At 57.2% G+C, this 18,552-nt stretch overlaps 1 protein-coding gene across 2 annotated transcripts; it reads left to right on the plus strand.

The window, feature by feature from the left end:
* Positions 1-67: 67 nt before the first annotated feature.
* On the plus strand, positions 68-17,908 carry LOC144735833 (uncharacterized). Of its 2 annotated transcripts, none has more exons than XM_078618373.1 (9): positions 68-2,313; positions 3,697-4,221; positions 5,018-5,295; positions 6,694-6,789; positions 8,435-8,604; positions 9,724-9,812; positions 10,347-10,404; positions 10,742-11,637; positions 13,859-17,908. In XM_078618373.1, the coding sequence occupies exons 1-9, from the start codon at positions 1,912-1,914 to the stop codon at positions 14,108-14,110; spliced, it is 2,766 nt and encodes a 921-aa protein (XP_078474499.1). In that variant the 5' UTR covers positions 68-1,911; the 3' UTR covers positions 14,111-17,908. The 2 variants fall into 2 exon arrangements, with proteins under 2 accessions (XP_078474499.1, XP_078474500.1); XM_078618374.1 differs by having other exon boundaries at positions 2,222-2,339.
* Positions 17,909-18,552: the final 644 nt, after the last annotated feature.

Raw genomic sequence — 18,552 nt, forward strand, 5'->3', positions numbered from 1 at the left:
GCGCGGTGGACGGCGGAGAGAGAAACAGCCTCCACGTGGTCCGCCTTTGGGTGGCGTCTCCCGTCTGGCTGCCGTGTTCACGAGCCTCTCGTCTGTGGCGAGCCGCTGTGTTCTCGTGGGACAGGAGGGACGCGTGGGTCTGCGGGTCTCCCCCATTCGGGTGTCATCCCCCCGTCTGGAACGGAAGAACGATCGGGGCGTCATTGCACGACTGTGATTTTTAATGTCGGTGGTGTTTAGCGTTTAGTGGGGGAGGCCGCGAAGTTTCTTTCACCATTTAGTCCCTCATATAAGAATAGGTTTTACCCTTTCTGGCAATAAAACAGTTGTGTTAAGATGTTAAAACACTAAACAGAAACATTTTGCAACGAATCATATCTGCATTAACCACATATACTTGTGGTGAACATGCAAACAAAAAAAAAGTGCTCTGGTAGTATATGATGATGCATTGTCTTTGAAACTGATTGGTCCACATCAGAGACAGCTTTCTTTAGAGCCGAGTCTCACTAACAGTGTTAGACCAGAGGACGCCAAAAGGCGAACAGCACAGAGACAATGCCACTATGAGGACATTGGGAGCTCGGGGTGAGCAGCTTCATCATGGGAACCCACTTGCCAGTATCAACATCTAAGAATGGGTCTTGAAATCAAATGTGGTGACGAAGAGAGGCCGGGACCACACGAATTAGAGAACACACGCAGCAGGCTCACGGCATCGACCTCGCTGGTCTCGTCCAGGAGTGTAATCCATACCGTGTGAGTTCTCAGGCCCATGCGGCGTTTGTGTTTCTCCCTTGTGATGGGACTTTGTAGGATGAACGTTTAGATGTATAAGGGGCACGGGGTGACCAGTAAGGTCTGAATTTGTCTGTAATGAGGTAGGGCGCTGATAAGGGGTTGTCAGCTGTGGTTAAACCCTCACGTGAGCTCCGGTCATCCTAGCAGCAGCAGCAGCGGCTTCTGGCTGCTGCCCATCGAACAAAGGCGGCGGTCACCGCATCGCGTGGCGCTTTCGGATGTGCTTGTGCGGCCGTCTGGAACGCGCTCTTCCTTCCAATGCTAGGAAGGCACTGGGAGCGACACTTTTAAATCGTCATCTAGGTTGACAAATTCGTTTCTTTAGAACTGCTTGTTGTTGTTGTGTTTAGTTTGTTGTCCTTCCTCCCTGCACCTCCGATTAGCACGGTTAGCTACGTACGGTGCGAAAGAAGTCCAACATCCACGAGTAGAGGGACATTGATCACAGTTCTTCCAACTGCGTGATGCGCTGGTGGATGTTGTGAGCCGAACGTCTGAACCTCGTATTGTTGAAACGTCGTGTGGATTTCTCTTCAACAACTACCGCACATCTTTGAAAAAGAGCTTCATAGCTCATCGGATTCCTCCAGGGTCGATGCAGACTGTGATTGTGAACGCTATTGGCACTGCTGCTGAAGCACGGTGGCCAGGAGATGTTGACTACCTCGCCCGGTCTGCAGGAGGTCGTGGGTTCGATCCCGACCCTGGCGACGCCTGCTGCTGCTGCTGTCTATTTGGAGTTTGGCTCCTCCGGGTCCCCACTAAACATTCAGAAACGCGCGTTTAGGGCAATTAGCTCCTGCTATAAATGTCCACATGATGATAAGCCCACTTCGTTGAGCATATCCCGCAAGACGTCTTCTCAATCTCCGGCAAGACGTCTTCTCCATCTCCACAAGACGTCTCCTGAATCTCCGCAAGACGTCTTCTGAATCTTCCAGAAGCGGTGGTGGCGTTCGCCAAGGATCTTCCAGAATCCGCGCGTTGCCGCTCCGCCAGTCGAGGGCGAGCGTGACAATAGAGGACGGGTGGGGGGGTGCTGGGTGAGAAGGGACAGAAGCACACAAATGAGTTTTAGTTGAAAGTCTCGCTCTGCATAAAATATGCGCGATGCAGTCAAAGATCTGCAGTGAAACGGCCGCCAAGACGATGCCGGAGAACGGAGAGACCGAAGAATCGAGCGCGAAATCTGACGGGCGACACACGCCACGGCCCGGCGAATCTGCGGAAAATGCCGAAGCCTTTCCCTCGCCTGAATCGGCGGCCGCCCCAGAGGCTCCTTGCCCGGCGGACGAAGGGACCCTGGACGGGGTCACCGCCTCGGGACTGGTTCTGAATGGGTTCCCGTTCCTGAAGGCGGGCGAGCGGCCCTTCTCCCAGCGCGGGAGGCTCGTCGTGAACAACGTCCCTCAGGGAGCCAGCGAGGACGACCTGAGGAGGTTCTTCGCTAAGTTTGGGCGCCTCTCTGAGGCGTGCGTCGACTCCGACACGCGGGAAGGAGTCGTGAGGCTGGTGAGGGCACGTCCATGAGTGAGGAGGTGAATGAGTGGGGTGGGTGGGTGGCAGGGTGTGTGAACGAGTAGGTGGGTGGGTGAGTGGGGTGGGTGGCAGGGTGTGTGAACAAGTAGGTGGGTGGGTGAGTGGGGTGGGTGGCAGGGTGTGTGAACGAGTAGGTAGGTGGGTGAGTGGGGTGGGTGGCAGGTTGTGTGAATGAGTAGGTAGGTGGGTGAGTGGGGTGGGTGAGGTTAGGTGAGTGGCAGGGTGTGTGAATGAGTCGGTAGGTGGGTGAGGTTAGGTGAGTGGCAGGGTGTGTGAATGAGTCGGTAGGTGAGTGAGGTTAGGTGAGTGGCAGGGTGTGTGAACGAGTAGGTAGGTGGGTGAGTGGGGTGGGTGAGGTTAGGTGAGTGGCAGGGTGTGTGAACGAGTAGGTAGGTGGGTGAGTGGGGTGGGTGAGGTTAGGTGAGTGGTAGGGTGTGTGAACGAGTAGGTAGGTGGGCGAGTGGGTGGATGGATGAGTAGCTATAGTAAGTTTTACACGAAGGCTTTCGCAACCAATCTCATCCATAATACAGGTTTTTGGGCTAGATCGCGTATAAATATATAAATGTGTCACGTAAACACAACGTGCCAATTCGTTACCAGTTCAGCACACCGGTGTGTTGGAGAGCAAATCCACAACATTTACAATCTGAGTACAGAGTAAAATCTGAGTAAAGATTGTAAATGGTGATTTTTTCTCCAACACACCGGTGTGCTGTACTAATAACGAATTTCCACGTTCTGTTTACGTGACAAACCTTACTACTGTAATTGGCTGCGTCTGGTGGTGGCGGGTTTAACGACTCATTCATATTCACGCGATTTAACCCCAAAAACCCAATGTTATAGGTACAGTATGATAACTAGAGGGTGTGTGAGTGAACTAGTGAGTGAATGAGTGGCTGAACGAGTGAGTCGGTGGATGAGCGAGAGCGTGGGTGGGTGGCTGAGCCGAGTGTGCTCTTGGTTGAGTGAGTGGATTCGTGGATGGGCGCATATTCGGATATTTGAGTGACAAATATCCTAAGCTGGGGCTGGCATTGCATCGGTATAATACTGCAATAATACTATCCCTGATTGCAATCTTATATTATGAACAGTGGTTCTAGTACCAGCCCTGGTGGCTATACGAAGCACTGTAAAAAAAACAAAGATACGACTACTGGTCTCTAATCCCATGCTTATGTCAAAACACTCATTATCCACAAGCGAAGTCTGTTTGTTACCGTCTGTCAGACCAATTGCATAACATATCTCGTGTGAAAAGTTCCATATTTCTCGGCACTCGCCCCAACAGTCTGGTAAGGCTATACGGAGGATCTTTGTTGTTTTATGTGTTTAATTGCACGAGCACAGGAGACCAGCGCTCTGGCTGAAATCGCTCGCACCGAGTTGGACGGAACTTGCTGGGGTCTGCCCGCCCTGCCCAACCCATCGACCCCGCCGCCACCGCCAGACCCATCGGCTGACCCCACCACCGCCAGCGCGGACGCCGCCAGCAACGGAGAATGCAGCCCCGCCGAACTCGCCGACGGCGACGACGACGGCGACGACGCTACCGCGGCGGGTGCGGCGGCAGCAGCCGCGGCAGTCGAACTGGAAGCAGCCGATGCAGCGCAAGCAGAAGCGGCACCAGAAACGCCGGAGGCGGACGCGGCAGAAGCAGCGGGAAGCGACGGCCCGGCCGATGGAGAAGCAGGTGATGCGCCAGGGGAAGAGGGTGAGACGGGCGTAGCGGAGAGCACGAACGAGGAGGAGGAGCAGGAGGAAGACACCACGGTGGAGGGAGCGGATTCGAATTCGGAGACTCAAGATGCGGCGCCACTTAACGAAGGCAAGGGGGAGGCCAACGGAGGAGAGGAGGAGGAGGAGGTAAAGGAGGTGCGTATATGTTAGCATTGAGCTCATGTGTGAGTTACTCTGTCCTGTACAAACATCCACAAAGATCCCCCCCTCCCCCCCGTATAGCCTTAACTGCACTCTCAGGGCAAGTTCTGTTAGCGAACGCCTACGAAGGTCGACACAGGACACAAAGGAGTGGTGTGGCCAGCACCGCCGCCTTTGTCTCCCCAGTGCTGATGGTTACACACCGCACCAGGTACTCAATTAGGGCTCAGTGGCCTGCAGGGAGGCTGAGGACTGGTTCACGTTTCACTCACTGCTGATGTTCACTGCGGGCCAGGAATTAAACTCGGGTCACCAGGTTCATAGTGCCTGCCACTGCTCGCACGTATAAATACACATACGTGCACACGAAGACAAAGATCCCCCATATAGCCTCAGCAAACTTTTGTTGCAAGTACTGTTAGCGAGCATCTATCAAGGCCGGCACGGTGCACGAGGAGGTGGGTGGTCAGCACCATGCTAGGTCGCCTTGGACTCCCCAGTGGTGATATTCACACATCGCACCAGGTACTCATTTGAGGCTGAGTCGGCTTAGGGGGGGCCCAGGACCGGTTTAGATATTCGTCACAGATGTCGGCCATGAGCGGGAATCAAACTCGGCTCGCAGAGCGCTGACCGCTACACCACGTACAAACACACAATCGTGCTCACACACTGACGGCATTAGACGTTGGGCAGACAGAATGTAGACTAAGCGGGTGAGTGAGTGACTGACTGGTTTAACCGAGCGATTGGGTCGGCGGCTAATGGATCGCGCACGTCGCCACTGCAGGCGGCCGAGCCGCAGGGCCCGAGGGTCCGCGTACGCCGCGCCCGCCACTCGGCGGCGCTCTCCGTCGGGAACCTCTCGCCTTGCGTCTCCAACGAGCTGCTGGCCGAGGCGTTCGGCCGCTTCGGGGAGGTGGAGAGGTCCATCGTGGCGGTGGAAGCCTCGGGCAGCGCCAGCGGAGGGAGCCGGGCGTCGGGGCGCGGGCGGCTGGAGTTTGCGAGCACCGAGGAGGCGAGCCGGGCGGCGGAGGCGTGTCGCGACGGCGTCTTCCTGCTCACAGCGTGAGGGCTTCGTGGCGGACGGGGGACGGTCGCGCTGCACGGGGCGACCCGCTTTATTTGGCTCGTTAGATTTTTTTTTCTCTCTCTGCTGACGTGATACTCCCCCCCCCTCCCGCACGTCGCGTCGCCAGACAAAGGATCCATTGGGAAATCTTGCAGAGCGGCGCTCGCTTTCTCGGAGAGCAGCTGCGGAGGGAGAGATTCTTCACGGTAGTGGGCGCTGCCCACTCAGATGAGCACGGTTGGCTCCGTAAATGTTGCGGGTTTACCCCCAAACACAACCGGTGTGCTGAACTCGCAACTGATTGGCGTGTTTCGTTTGTGTGATCAACCTTACTAATCGGCTGTGTCAGGTGGTTGGGGGTTTTTAAAGACACATTTATATTTACGCAATATAACCCAAATAAAATTATCGTGGATGTGAAAAAGTTCAACATGCATATTTTCTTAACCTGACATTGCATGACAGTCAAGCATCTTGGGTGTGTTATCGTGAAATCAAGTTGCTTCTGTTTGGCCGGGTAGAGTTTGTTGTTGTGGCACAAGAGGAATTGGAGTTGAGTGGACCTGCTGATAACAGGCACCGTTATTGACGATATCGGCCTCTGGGATGAGACTCGTGAAGGACGCTCCTGGGCAGGCGGTGGAAGTTACCCTCCAGCAACAACAGAGGGCGGTAGAGCAATGCTCACAATATTGAGCATAACTCCAGGCGATTTAAAGCATTGCAAGGGCACAGATGGGAAGAGCATTTGACAGTCAGCCTCGTCCGTTAACCCATTACAACCTGCTTGACCTGCCAATGGTCCTTCATCGCTAAAGTGTACCGAGTGTGGCACAAGCACCATTGTCTTTTCACCGGCGGATAGAGGTGAATGGCAGTTGTTGCTGCTATACTGTGTACGTGCGAGTGCTGTATTGGCACTTTGCTTATTGCTTCTTTTGCCACCGTACAACCGAGCTGCACCAGGGCCGTGCCGAGCCAGCCCGACGTGGCTCGGGAGGCGCCGGTGTTGTTTGTTCACTGCCGAAGCCGTGCCAAGCCGTGTCGAAGCCGTGCCAAGCCGTGCCGAAGCCCAAGCCGTGCCCAAGCCGTGCCGAAGCCGTGCCAAGCCGTGCCGCCGACCTGTCACACGTGATGAACGAGTCAAGGCGCACGCAGATGACGCCGTGTCCTCCGTGTCCTCCGTGTACTCGCTTGATAGAGTCGTTCATCCTACCGCTGGCCCAGCTTGGCCCCAAGCCAGATTTCAGACGTCTTTTTCCAGATAGGCACGTCAAACACCAAAGCGGAAAAAAACCACCCTGTGCCGGCTCAGCTCGAGTGTGCCAGTGGGAAAAAAGGGGGTTATGTACGAAGGCCCTGGCTCAGGGCTGTTTCTTTACGGCTGCGTGCAGATGCCTCCGTCCTGTGATGGTGGAGCCCTTCAAGCAGCTGGACGAGGAGGAGGGGGTCCCGGAGTCGAGCCTGCCCAGAACCCTGCACTACTACAAGTGAGGGCATGTGCTGGGCCGCCCCCCCCCCGCCCGCGATCCCAATCATCGCGCGGCACTTTCAGATGCGTTTCTGCGGCCGTCTGGAACGCTCTTCCGTTCCGATCTTTGGAAGCCACTGGAGCTCTGCACTTTTAAAATCATCATTTCTTTAGGACTGCTTTTTGCATTTTAGTTTGTTGTCTTTCCCCCGCACCTCCGATTTACGCGGTTAGCTACGTTACGGTGCGGGGAAAACATCCATACTGTGCATGCATAACACAATCCCAACTTGGCACTGAGATTTTGATCCGTCATGAAAACTTCATTCGCAATTGCATCTGACTCGGATACCCGTGTCTGCCCACCGACTTCCATTGCCCACAGACGAACAATGCCCATTTGACTAGTTTTCTGTACATACAAGTACAATAGTTGCCCTATACCTGTTTAATGTTTCCCTAACTTAGTTTGTATTCGTGCGATGATCAGTCTGAACGTAATCTGCTCGAGCCCACTCGCCCTCCGGGTTAATTTATTATTTGACGTCGATTCATTTTTCGTGCAATATTTTCGACTTTCACCCCATGATGCTGGTTTTTTTTTGCTCTTAATTAATACTTGCCTCATCGCTGTATTTTATTTCGATTTCTTTTCTCATTTTTGCTGACAACCCAGGTCGCTCTCGCAAGCGACTCTTTGTCCCGAGTTCTCACCTGGCTCAACATGATCTCGTCTTAACGTCATTTATATAACGCCTTAACCCAGGCGCTTTACAGAGAATTGAGAATGATATAACAACAACAACGACGCGTGTGTGCGTGTGACTGTAATTGGTCGAGATTAGGTGAATGAAATAGATGGGGGGAAGCAATGGGGGCGGGCGAATCTGTGATGGTGCGTGAATTAGGTGACAGCAAAATTGATGACAAATCGATTGAGTCTCCACGCGTTTGCCCCACTCATGTGCGGGTGTCCCCCAGTCCTTGGCAACCTTCTCCACGCTGCCCTGTCCTGCGCCGTCTCTCTTTCCGCTCCTCGGCCCACCGTGTCCGCTTGCACCACATCGCCCCCCCCCCCCCGTCTTCTTCTTCTGCCCTCCTCCTCATCTTTTTTCCTTCCACCTGCATCACTCGCCACCTTCTGACCCACGTCATTTCCCTGTCGTCTCTCCGCATGACCGAACCTCACCTGAGCCTCTCTCTCATCTTCTCTGTGATTTCTAACCACCAAAAAGTCTTCCTCTCACGTCTTCATTTCTCACCCTGTACTTCCTTGTTGAAGAGTGATTGCGGTGCAAAGAGAATATGAAGTGGGAACAGTGACGGTGGTGGTGGTTGTTATGAGGGGGACATTAAGGCGGTGTCGTGGGGGTGAGCTAGAGGTTACACTAAGTGTGAGTTATGAGTGAGGAGCGGAAACTTAGTGAGTGAAGGTGACCGCTTCATGCGGAGGGGGAAGTTTGTTCCAGTGAAGTGGCGGGGGGGGGGGCGAGAAGAGAGAAAGAGCAAAAGCGTGGATTGAGCGCAAGGAGGAGAAGGAGGAACAGAGAGAGAGCAAAGATGGAGAACGTAGAGGGTGAGAAGATAAAACACAGTCGCCGAGTGAACTCACCTCCCGCTCCTCCGGCTCTCCGTGTCCCGCTCTCCATCACCGCTCTCCGCAGGGAGCGCTCGAAGGCGCCGCGCTTCGCGACGCCGGGCACCCTCGAGTTTGAGTTTGCGGCGCGGTGCCGCGCCCTCGACGAGATGGAACGGCTGCACGTGCAGCAGGTGGAGCGCGGCGTGCAGCGTGCCCGGGAGAGACTGGAGGCCGAGATGGAGGCGGCCTATCACGGTGGGTGGGTTGGTAGGTGTGTGGGTTGGTGAGTGGGTGTTGGTGTGTGGATGGGTGTTGGTGGGTGGATGGGTGAGCGGTGTGTGTGAGTTGGTGAGTGTGTGTTGGTGGGTGGATGGATATTGGCGTGTGGGTGTTTGTGGGTGGGTGTTTGTAGGTGGGTGTTGGTGAGTGGATGGGTGTTGGTGGGTGGATGGGTGAGTGGTGTGTGTGGGTTGGTGGGTGGGTGTTGGTGGGTAGGTGGGTTGGTGGGTAGGTGGGTTAGTAGGTGTGGGTGTTGGTGGATGGGTGTTGGTGGGTGTTGGTGGGAGGATGGGTGTTGGTGAGTGGGTGGGTGTTGGTAGATGGGTGTTGGTGGGTGGATGGGTGAGTGGTGTGTGGGTTGGTGGGTAGGTGGGTTGGTAGGTGTGGGTGTTGGTGGATGGGTGTTGGTGGGTGGATGGGTGTTGGTGGGTGTTGGTGGGAGGATGGGTGAGTGGTGACACGTTTGCTGGATGATTGCAATTACACACTAAAAAAATCAAAGATCCCCAGTATAGCCTTTAATGGACTGTTAGGGCAAGTGCTGTTAGCGAGTAGCAGCACCTCTAAAGGCCGGCACGGTACACGAGTGGGTGGGTGGCCAGCACCACGCCCGACCGCCGTTGTCACCCCAGTGGCGATGTTTACACACCGCACCAGGTATTCATTTGAGGCTGAGTCGACCTAAGGAAGGAGGCCCAGGAACAGTTCTGATAATCGTCACTGGTGGTGGCCATGAACGGGAATTCAACTCTGGTCACCGGGTTCGTAGCGCAGCGTGCTCGCCGTTACGCTGCCACACAGACCCACGGACCCAAACAGATCCCCCATTTGGCCTTTAGCTTTTCAAATCAACGTGGTGAATACTTATGCGCACGCACTCGCTCACTCACATGCAATCGCTGTGAACTCACGCCCATACAAGCACGTGCGTGCGCTCGCACACTCACTCGTTCGCGTGTTGACTGGCGTATGCGTCGCTCTGTGTGTGTGTCGCTCTGTGTGTGTGTCGCTCTGTGTGTGTGTGTCACTGTGTGTGTGTGTCACTCTGTGTGTGTGTGTCACTCTGTGTGTGTGTCGCTCTGTGTGTGTGCGTAGACCGCGTGCGGCGCCGCGAGGAGATGCGGCGTCTCGACGAGGAGAGGAGGCGTCACATGGACTCCCAGCGAGCAGCCTACTCCTCTGACGTACGCTCACCACCGCCAGCCCAGCGTCTAGCCCAGCCTCTAGCCCAGCCTCTAGCCCAGCCTTTAGCCCAGCCTCTAGCCCAACGTCTAGCCCAGCCTCTAGCCCAGCGTCTAGCCCAGCGTCTAGCCCAGCGTCTAGCCCGGCGTCCCACCCTGTATCTAGCCAGGCCTGCAGCCTGGCGCTTAGCCAAGCATCCAGCCATGCGTCAAGCTCGGGGTCTCGCCAGGCGTCTAATCCAGTATCTAGCCAAGCGTACAGCCTGGGGAATGTGTGCGTATTGAATTTCTTTGCACCGTACGTAGACACCCGTGCTAATTAGAGCCTCGTGGTCTAGTCAGGTGTCTAGTCAGGTGACTAGCCACGTGGTCTAGTCAGGTGTCTGCCACGTGGTCTAGTCAGGTGTCTACCACGTGGTCTAGTCAGGTGACTACCACGTGGTCTAGCCCAGCGTCTAGCCCAGGTGCTGGCTAAGAGGGCATGCCCTGGCGCTCTGTACACTCGGCTCATGGGCATCTTTGTGTTTTGATTTCCAGGCGCAGCATCCCGTCGCGGATGAACACCCTGGAACGGAACTGGAAACGGAGGGAGCGAGTAAGAGCGGCGACGCTCACCGATGATCCCTGTGAATGCTCCTCCTGACGATGACGATGCCTTGACCACCGCTGAGTAGGAAGACGATGAAACTGCTGCCGTTATGGGTGATGATGTCGCTTTTGATAATGTCTCCACGACTGCTGATTGTGGCGGCGATGATGATGATGACGACGACGACAACACTGCAGCTTTTAATGTTGCGACCGTTGACGATGATGGCATACATCATCATCAGTCGCTGTTCATGACAGTCCTGCTTCCGCTCTTGCGGCTTTTTCTGCTCCAGCTGATGCCGATTCTCTCTTTCCCCTCTCTCTTCCCCGTGCACGTACAGACCCTTACTCCTCTCCTCTGCCGTACAAATCGGAGTCGGCTCACTCGGCACGCACCACGCCCATCGCCGCACAGACGCAGCAAGCAGCGCTGCAGCATGCGCAGCACGCAGCACAGCAGCAGGCGCAGCAGCAGCACACGCAGCATTCGCAGTACACGCAGCACACAGTGCAGCAGCACACGCAGCACACAGAGCAGCAGCAGAACACAGCGCAGCAGCAGCACACGCAGCACACAACGCAGCACAGGGAATACTCAGAGCTTCCTTCGCAGCAGCAGCATCCACAGCAGCAGCATCCACAGCAGCAGCAGCACCTACAGCAGCACCAGCAGCACCAGCAACACCAGCAGCAGCACCAGCAGCAGCACCCGCAACACCCGCAGCAGCACACGCAGCACACGCAGCACCCGCAGTACTCGCAGTACTCGCAGCACGCAGATCGCGCCGTGCACGGCTCGCAGGCGGAGCGCATCTCCCGCAGCGTGCACGGCGCTCGCGTGGCCCATGCGGAGCAGCACGTAGCGCAGCACGTAGCGCAGCACGTAGCGCAGCACGGAGAGCAGCACGGAGAGCAGCACGGAGAGCAGCACGGGGCGCAGCACGTGGAACACGAGCAGCACGGGGCGCATCAGCAGCAGGCGCAGCAGCAGCATGCGCAGCATGCGCAGCACGCGGAGCCGCACAGGAGCGACATGGAGCTGCCCTCGTCCTCCGCGCACCAACAGCGCTCGGACCTGGGGCAGCTGCTGCTGATGGCTCCGGAGCAGAGGAGACTCCACGGGGGCCACGGAGGTCACGGGGGTCACGGGGGCCACGTGGGTCACGGGGGCCACGGGGGTGCCGTCGGTGTTGGAGACGACAGGCTCTGGGCCGGCATCCCGGAATCGATGGCGCTGGTGAGTTTGAGAGAGACGCGGGGAGGCGAGCGCGTGTGGGGTTTGTGCGAGGCGAGGCGAGGGGGTGAGGTGTGCGAACGTTGAGTGTGTGCACGAGCATATATTGGAAGAAAATTAGTCACCCCCTGTGAGTGGCTGGCTGAAGCGCCATCTGCTGAGGAGTACTGAAGGCGATCCAGAGTCTGAGACCAGGAAAAGGGCCGGGCAGAGATGATCTCCCTAGCGAAATGCTGAGGGAGGGTGGCGTTTGCGCAGACTGCCCTATATGACATAATAACAATCTGGACCACTGGCCGGGTTCCGCAGGATTGGAAGGATGCCCCGGTGGTCCCCCTCTTTCAGAAGGGGGACCGCACAGACTATAACAACTACAGGGGCATCTCACGCCTCAGTGTGTCGGGAAAGGTCCTGGCAAGGATTCTTCAATATTGCCTTGCCAGGCACGCTGAGGAGAGGCTTGCAGAGCCCCAGTGTGGTTCTGCACAGATGCCATATTTTCTGTCTTTTTGCTACAGCAGAGGTGTAGGGGATTCCAACATGATCTACATCTCTGCTTTATTGACCTGGTTAAGGCCTATGATACCATCAGTAGGCCTATGCTCTGGGTTGTGCTTCGTGCTTTCAGAGTCCCTGACTCTGCTCACTATCATTAAAGACCTTCATGATAATGGGCAGGCCCGGGTAAAACTACGTGGCCGGGAGTCGGAGCCATTACCTGTACACCTTGGAGTTTGTGAAGTCTTCTATGGCTGTACCGGAGGAATTTATATCTGGTACAGATACAGAGGGAGGCTGATCGAATCCCAGGTGTGGTCAAGAGATGGCTCCATATTGGTCAACCACGTTATGTATGCTGATGATCTGGTAATTGCCGCTCACTCAGAGGAGGAGTTGGAGGCGATCTTGCCAGTAAGAGCACCTGCCTGGGTATTTTGTGCCATCAAACCCTCTACCCCCTGAACTCCCCATTGGTGATGGGGCAGATGTGGAGAGAGTGTCGAGTTTTCCATATCTGGGTAGTGTGCTCATGGGTTTGACAGCAGAGGTCTCAGAAGCATTAGAACGGCATTATCTTTTCATCGGCTGCGTAATGCTGTGTGGAAGCTACCTGGTCTGTTGCTCCACGCGAAGTTTTGAGTCTTCTTGGCCACGCTCATGCCCTCCTCTATCCTTGCGAAACATTGACCTTCCTAATGGAACATCTTCGCCAGTTATAAACATTTAGGCTGGCCTACCTACGATCCATCCTGAGTTTAACCAGGCTGGATTGTGTGAGGAGCTCACAAATCCTTGAAAGATCTAGACAAAGTCCCATCGGTGAGCTCCTCCAGCAGGCAAGGCTGCGTTGGCTGGGTCATGTAGTCCGGATGCCCAGCCACCGCATGCATAAACAGTTTTTGTTCAGCCGGATAGAGAAGGCTAAATGGGCACGGCATGGCTAGAGAAGAGATGGAGTGATGTTGTATTGAGTGGACTTGCCAATGACAGGTACCAGCGGTGTCAAGATCGGCCTTTATGGAGGAGGCTCGTGAAGGACGCTACTGGCCAGTTGCAGGCAATCACCCTTCGGCAACAACGGAGGGCGGAGGAGCAACGCTCACAACAACCAGCAGAGTGCCGGGTGGCTAAAACACAGCAAGTTAGCACAGTAGGGGGCACAGTTGGTGTATCCGCCAGCCATCTCAGTCAACCTATGGCACCTGGGTCTGTCCCATGACCTCCTGCCAGAGGACGTTTGACACTTCACGTGGCCTTAATGTGCACATGGCCTGGCACAAAGCGCCGTGCTGACGTCACCGCCACTTAGTGGCGATTGGCGTCCCGTGACGACCTCCTGCCGCCCGAGCCACCCGATACTTCGCGAGTGGCCTCGAAGTGTGGCCTGGCACGGGCGGCGGTTTGGCACTTACGTCGAACTTCGTACGTAGCCCAACTGTGCTCAGCAGAGGTGCGGGGCGACGTCGCCGTCTGTTGTTGTCGGTGTTGTCGTCAGTGTCGTCGTTGTTGTCGTCGTCGTTGTTGTCGTTGTTGGAGTTGTTGTCAGTGTTGTCGTTGTGTTCGGTTTTGTTGTTGTTGTCGGTGTTGTCGTTGTCGTCGTCGGAGTGGAAGATGGCAAGCGGCGTTCTCGCTGCCCGTGCCGCAATCTGGAGCGGTGAGCCGCCGATGCAAAACCGCCGTGTGCACCCCCCCCCCACCCCTGCGTCTGTGCGGTCTCCCGCAGGCCGGCTTCGCGCAGACCAGCGCCGTGGCCCTCGGCGTCGCCGGACTCATGAGCCTCTCCCAGTACGATCCGTACCGGGACGCGGGCCCCGCAGCCGGCACGGACGGCCGGGGCCACGCCTCCGAGTCGGACGCGAGCCGCTACGCGAGGCCGGACCGGGGTCGGGACCCCGCGATGGGCGCGGCGCCGCCCGGCGAGTACGTGCCGGCCGGCGACGAGTACGAGGCGGAGATCAAACGGCGACGGTTTTAGGCCGTGGGTACTCGCGGTCGTGTTGCCGTGCGTGCGTTCCTTTCTGTCGCACCGTACGTAGCCGACCGTGCTAAGTGGGGGAGGCATCCCGCGCACCCGCCCACGCGCGTGCGTGTGTGCATGTGCGCGTGTCTTTTTCGGGTCGTGCCCGCCCGTCGTTCCGCGGCGCGATTCCGTCCGACGTTTCACGCCGGAAGCCGAGTTGAGTTCCTGAGGGAGCCCCCCAGCACGTGCAGCGAAACGTCGGACATCGTGCCGAAGAGCACAACCCCCGAAAACACGTTGGAGAATTGTGGATCTTTCTCTCCCATGAGTAGTGAAAGAACTGTGGTGGCGGTGGTGATGATGAGTTAAAAAATGTGTGTACGTAATTACGTGTTTGAGAGAGAGTGTGTGTGTGAATAATAGGGGGAGCGGTGGTGTAGCGGTTAGCGCTACTCTGCGCAGTGAACCCAGTGGCCAGAGTTCGATTTTCGCTCACGCCCAACACCGGCGACGATTATCTGAACCGGTCCTGGGCCTTCCCTACGTCGACTCAGCCTCAAATGAGTACCTGGTGCGGTGTGTCGTAAACATCGCCACTAGGGAGACAAAGGCGGCCGGCCGGGCGTAGTGCTGGCCACCCACCCCCTCGTGTACCGTTCCGGCCTTCATAATTGCTCGCTAACAGCACTTGCCCCAACAGTCTGTTAAGGCTATACAGGGGATCTTTGTTCGTGAATAATTTAGAGATCTGTCATACAGCGGTGAGCGCTCCGGGCTACGAACCCGGCAACCCAAGTTAAATTCCCAGCCGCTGGTCAAAATCACTGCTGGTTATTTGAACCGCTCCTGGGCCTCGTCCCGAGGTAGACTCAGCCTAAAGTGAGTCCTGGTTGTGGTGTGTAAACATGAGAAATGGGAAGACGAAGGTGGCTGGATGTGGCGCTGGCCACACCACACCCCCCCCCCCCCCCGCGTTGCTGTGGGGGCGTGGATCTTTGTCTTGGTCTGCGTGTGGCTTCTGGTGGCATTCACGGGCTGCTGAGGCTCTTTCCACCACCAACTCGGCAACCCGCGACCGCCACTCGTCCTGGCGGCGCCACGCGGCCCTTCGAACCTCCCGAGTGCAGCCTGCGGGCGAGGCCCCGACGTGGGATGTTGGAGATGTGGGAGCGGCGCCGCATGTCCCTTTCAACTCGGCTAGCCAGGAACGCCTCCTGCGTCAGCCCAGGGTCTCCGGGGAGGCCCGGACCGCGTAACCCAATGCAGCCACTGCGGCCCTGTGAGCCACGGTCCTAAACTTCGCCCGTCAGGAGGAGGGGGGGGCAGGATGGTGCCGAGCCGAGGCCGCTGTGGGTTCGAGTCGGGGTGGTTAAAAATTGCGCTTTGCTGTTGACCAACCGCGTGAAACGAACTCGCGAACAATCGGTTACCGCTTGGTCGCGACGCCAGCCAATGTCCACAGCTGTAAAAGTCACGTTTGTGACCTCTTAACTGTGTAATGGTCAACGCACTGGAATCCACCCCCACCCCCTCCCTCCCGTCACCGCTTCTGTCGGCTCTGCAGCGTGAACGGGCTCATCGCGGTCGATCCCTGGGCCGTGTGTCCTGTGGGATAAACGTGTGGGTGTGCCGCCCCCACCCTTCCCAAGGTTCGTGGAGGAAGTCGGCCGGCCACCCTCTTAGGCAAAGCTCCCTGTGCGGTCCGCGCGTGTGCGCCAATCGGGCCAGGTTCTGCTATACGTACGTGCGTACAGTGGAACTTCTTTCGCACCGTACATAGCCAGCCGTGCTAAACGGAGGATGGGTGAGTGTGTGGGTGGGTGAGTGACTATGTGAGTGGGTGAGTGACTTTGTGAGTCTACGTATGTACGTACGTTAAACTTCTTTCGCACCGTACATAGCCAACAGTGCTAAACGGAGGATGGGTGAGTGTGTGGGTGGGTAACTATGTGAGTGACTTTGTGAGTCTACGTATGTACGTACGTTCAACTTCTTTCCCACCGAACGTAACCCAAACGCGCTAATCGGATCGTGCTGGTAGCGGTTACCGGGTTAGCGGTTGTCGCTGAGCAACCCTACAGGTTGCAGTGTCCTCCGTGGTTGACGCCCTCCTCCGCAGAGTTGCAGTGGCAGGCACCGCGGTACGGACCCAGCACACCTGGGTTCGACTCCCAGACGTGATGCTGGACATCGGCACCAAGTGGTATCTGTACCTTCCCGTGGGCCTCCCCCTAGGTTAACTCGGCCTTAAATTACCAGCTGGTGTATTGTGCACTGGAGAGAAGCAAAGGTGGCCGGACCAGAGCTACAGTATCACCCCCCCCCCCCCTTCCCTGCCTTCTTTTTGCCAGCCTTAATAGGTGCTCGCAAACAGCACCAGAACCCATGCTGTACGAGGCTCTCTCTCTCGAGAGAGAGTGTGTGTGATCGTGTCTATGTGCGCCTACGTGTACGCGCGCAGGGCTGTGGTGCGCGACGCTCGTTGTCTTTGTAAGACGGTGCGGCGAGTCGGTCTTCGCTGGGGATCGGTGCCAGGGAAGGCCGCTGCTTCCCCTCGCACACTCGGCTCGGCCCACTCCAACTCCCCCTCCTCAAACGAGCGCGTTCAACAACATTGTGGGTGTGCGTACGCGCGCAAAGTGGCCGGAGGCTAGCACAGCTGGGGATTATTGAATCCATCTGTGCGGAGGTCCGAGTGCTACCCCCACCGCCCGACGTGTGCGTTGATGGGTTGTCTGCGGGGGGGGGGGCGGAACTCTCACGCGATGGCATTCGTGGACAAACGCCCCCAATGCAGCAGCAGCAGCAGCAGGACCCCACCTGAGAAGCAAAGACTCGTGCGAGGCTTTCCCCAACATAGAGGCTGCGAGTGTGCGGCAGCTCGCGAACAAGGGGATTGACAGGACGGGTGCAGAGGATTCGTTGGGACGTTTGTTGCGAGCCGCTGTTAGGTAGAGACGACGTCGTTTGGCAATGCCGCACGGGCGGCGATGCACGTGCCCGAACGTGAAGCGAGCGCACGAAGACAAAGATCCCCCATATAGCCTTAGCAGACGTGGGCCAAGTGCTGTTAGCGAGCGCCGATGAAGGCCGGTAGGGCACACACGAGGGGGTGGGTGGCCAGCACCACGCCCGCCGTTGCCCCCCAAGTGGCGGTGTGCACGCCCCGGAATCTCGTGCGAGGCCGAGTCGGCCTCTAGTGAGGACGCGCCGAGCATCGCAGGCCGCCAGCAAGCGCTGCGGATGAAGCCCTCGCAGGCTGCGGAGCCTCTGGTGCGATCAGCGCCGCGTCCTTGGTTTGAGTTTCCTCCCGGAGAGCCGCCGCGGTGCCAGGTCACGGGTCGTGGGGGGTCGCGGGGGGTCGCGGCGGTGCCGGGTCGCGGCGGGTCGCGGCGGTGCCGGGTCGCGTCTGCCATGCGGTGGGGACTCGCGTGGCTTGTGGTAAAATACAACTGGGGGGCATCTGATAAGGGGGCTGGTCGGTGTTGGAAAAACTCGCCACGTGACACACCCACGCGTGTGGATGAGCTACTACTACTACTGTTATTATTTTGTTGTTGTTTAAAGTACCCGCCCGCCGCGTTCGCATTTCCCCGTCTTGATTGCGGGCCGCACGGGGACTGGGTTCACGTCTACGCCGAATGTCCGGTGCCCCCGGGGGAGCGAGAATCCGCCCAGCGCCCTCCGGTGTCGTGAACAAACCCTGCGCGTGCCGAGCGGTGCCGAATCGTGCACCTGTCCCTGGGGGGGGGGGGGGGGTTATTTTTTACAACGGAATACAAAAATAAACTTGTTTCTCTTTATTTTACCAAACTGACGGGAGCCTTGGATTTGTTTTCGCAGCGCGAGCGCCGAGCACAGACACCTCGCGGCCAGCGAGAGGCGGTGGCGGGGCTCTTGAGAGTTGGAGCGACGGCCTCGTCAGAACTTTGTGTTGGGAAGAGGCGATGGCGGAGATGGGTAGGAATGGAATTCCGAAGTGGATCCGCCTGGTGTGAGGGAATGTGGCGGGAAGAGAAGGGGGGGGGTGACCTGAATTGTGGTGAGTGTGTTGGTGTGGCCTCGATTGTGGTGAATGAAGTGGTTGAGCGAGTGTTGTTGTGGCCTCAATTGTGGTGAGTGAACGGGTGAGTGAGTGTTGTGGCGTGTATTGTGGTGAGTGGAGGGGTTTAGCGAGTGTGTTGTGGTGGTCTGCAGTGTGATGGTTGAACACACCACGGTATAGACGGGGCTAAACAGTGTCTAGTCGACCGAGTGAGCGAAGTTTAACAGCAACAGTCGCCACGGCAGGAGCGCTGAAAGAGTGACAAGGGAGCGACTGGCTGCCGCTGCTGCCGGTGCTGGGTCATCATCATCACCACGACTGCTGCTGCCGCTTCACTCTGAACCCGAACTGCGGTGCAGCAGTGTAGGAGGGAGCAAGGGGCACCGCCCCACGTGACAGCAGCGGCGGCAGC

The sequence above is a fragment of the Lampetra planeri genome, chromosome 57 (assembly GCF_965212315.1).
Source record: "Lampetra planeri chromosome 57, kcLamPlan1.2.h2, whole genome shotgun sequence".
NCBI lineage: Eukaryota > Metazoa > Chordata > Hyperoartia > Petromyzontiformes > Petromyzontidae > Lampetra > Lampetra planeri.

What these genes read in the sequence shown, in the direction of transcription:
- LOC144735833 (XM_078618373.1), top strand. Translation starts at nt 1,912, where the DNA reads ATGCAGTCAAAGATCTGCAGTGAAACGGCCGCCAAGACGATGCCGGAG. An exon ending in AGAACCCTGCACTACTACAA is followed by an intron (nt 6,790 to 8,434) that starts GTGAGGGCATGT and finishes CGCTCTCCGCAG; the next exon opens with GGAGCGCTCGAAGGCGCCGC. An exon ending in ACTGGAAACGGAGGGAGCGA is followed by an intron (nt 10,405 to 10,741) that starts GTAAGAGCGGCG and finishes GTGCACGTACAG; the next exon opens with ACCCTTACTCCTCTCCTCTG.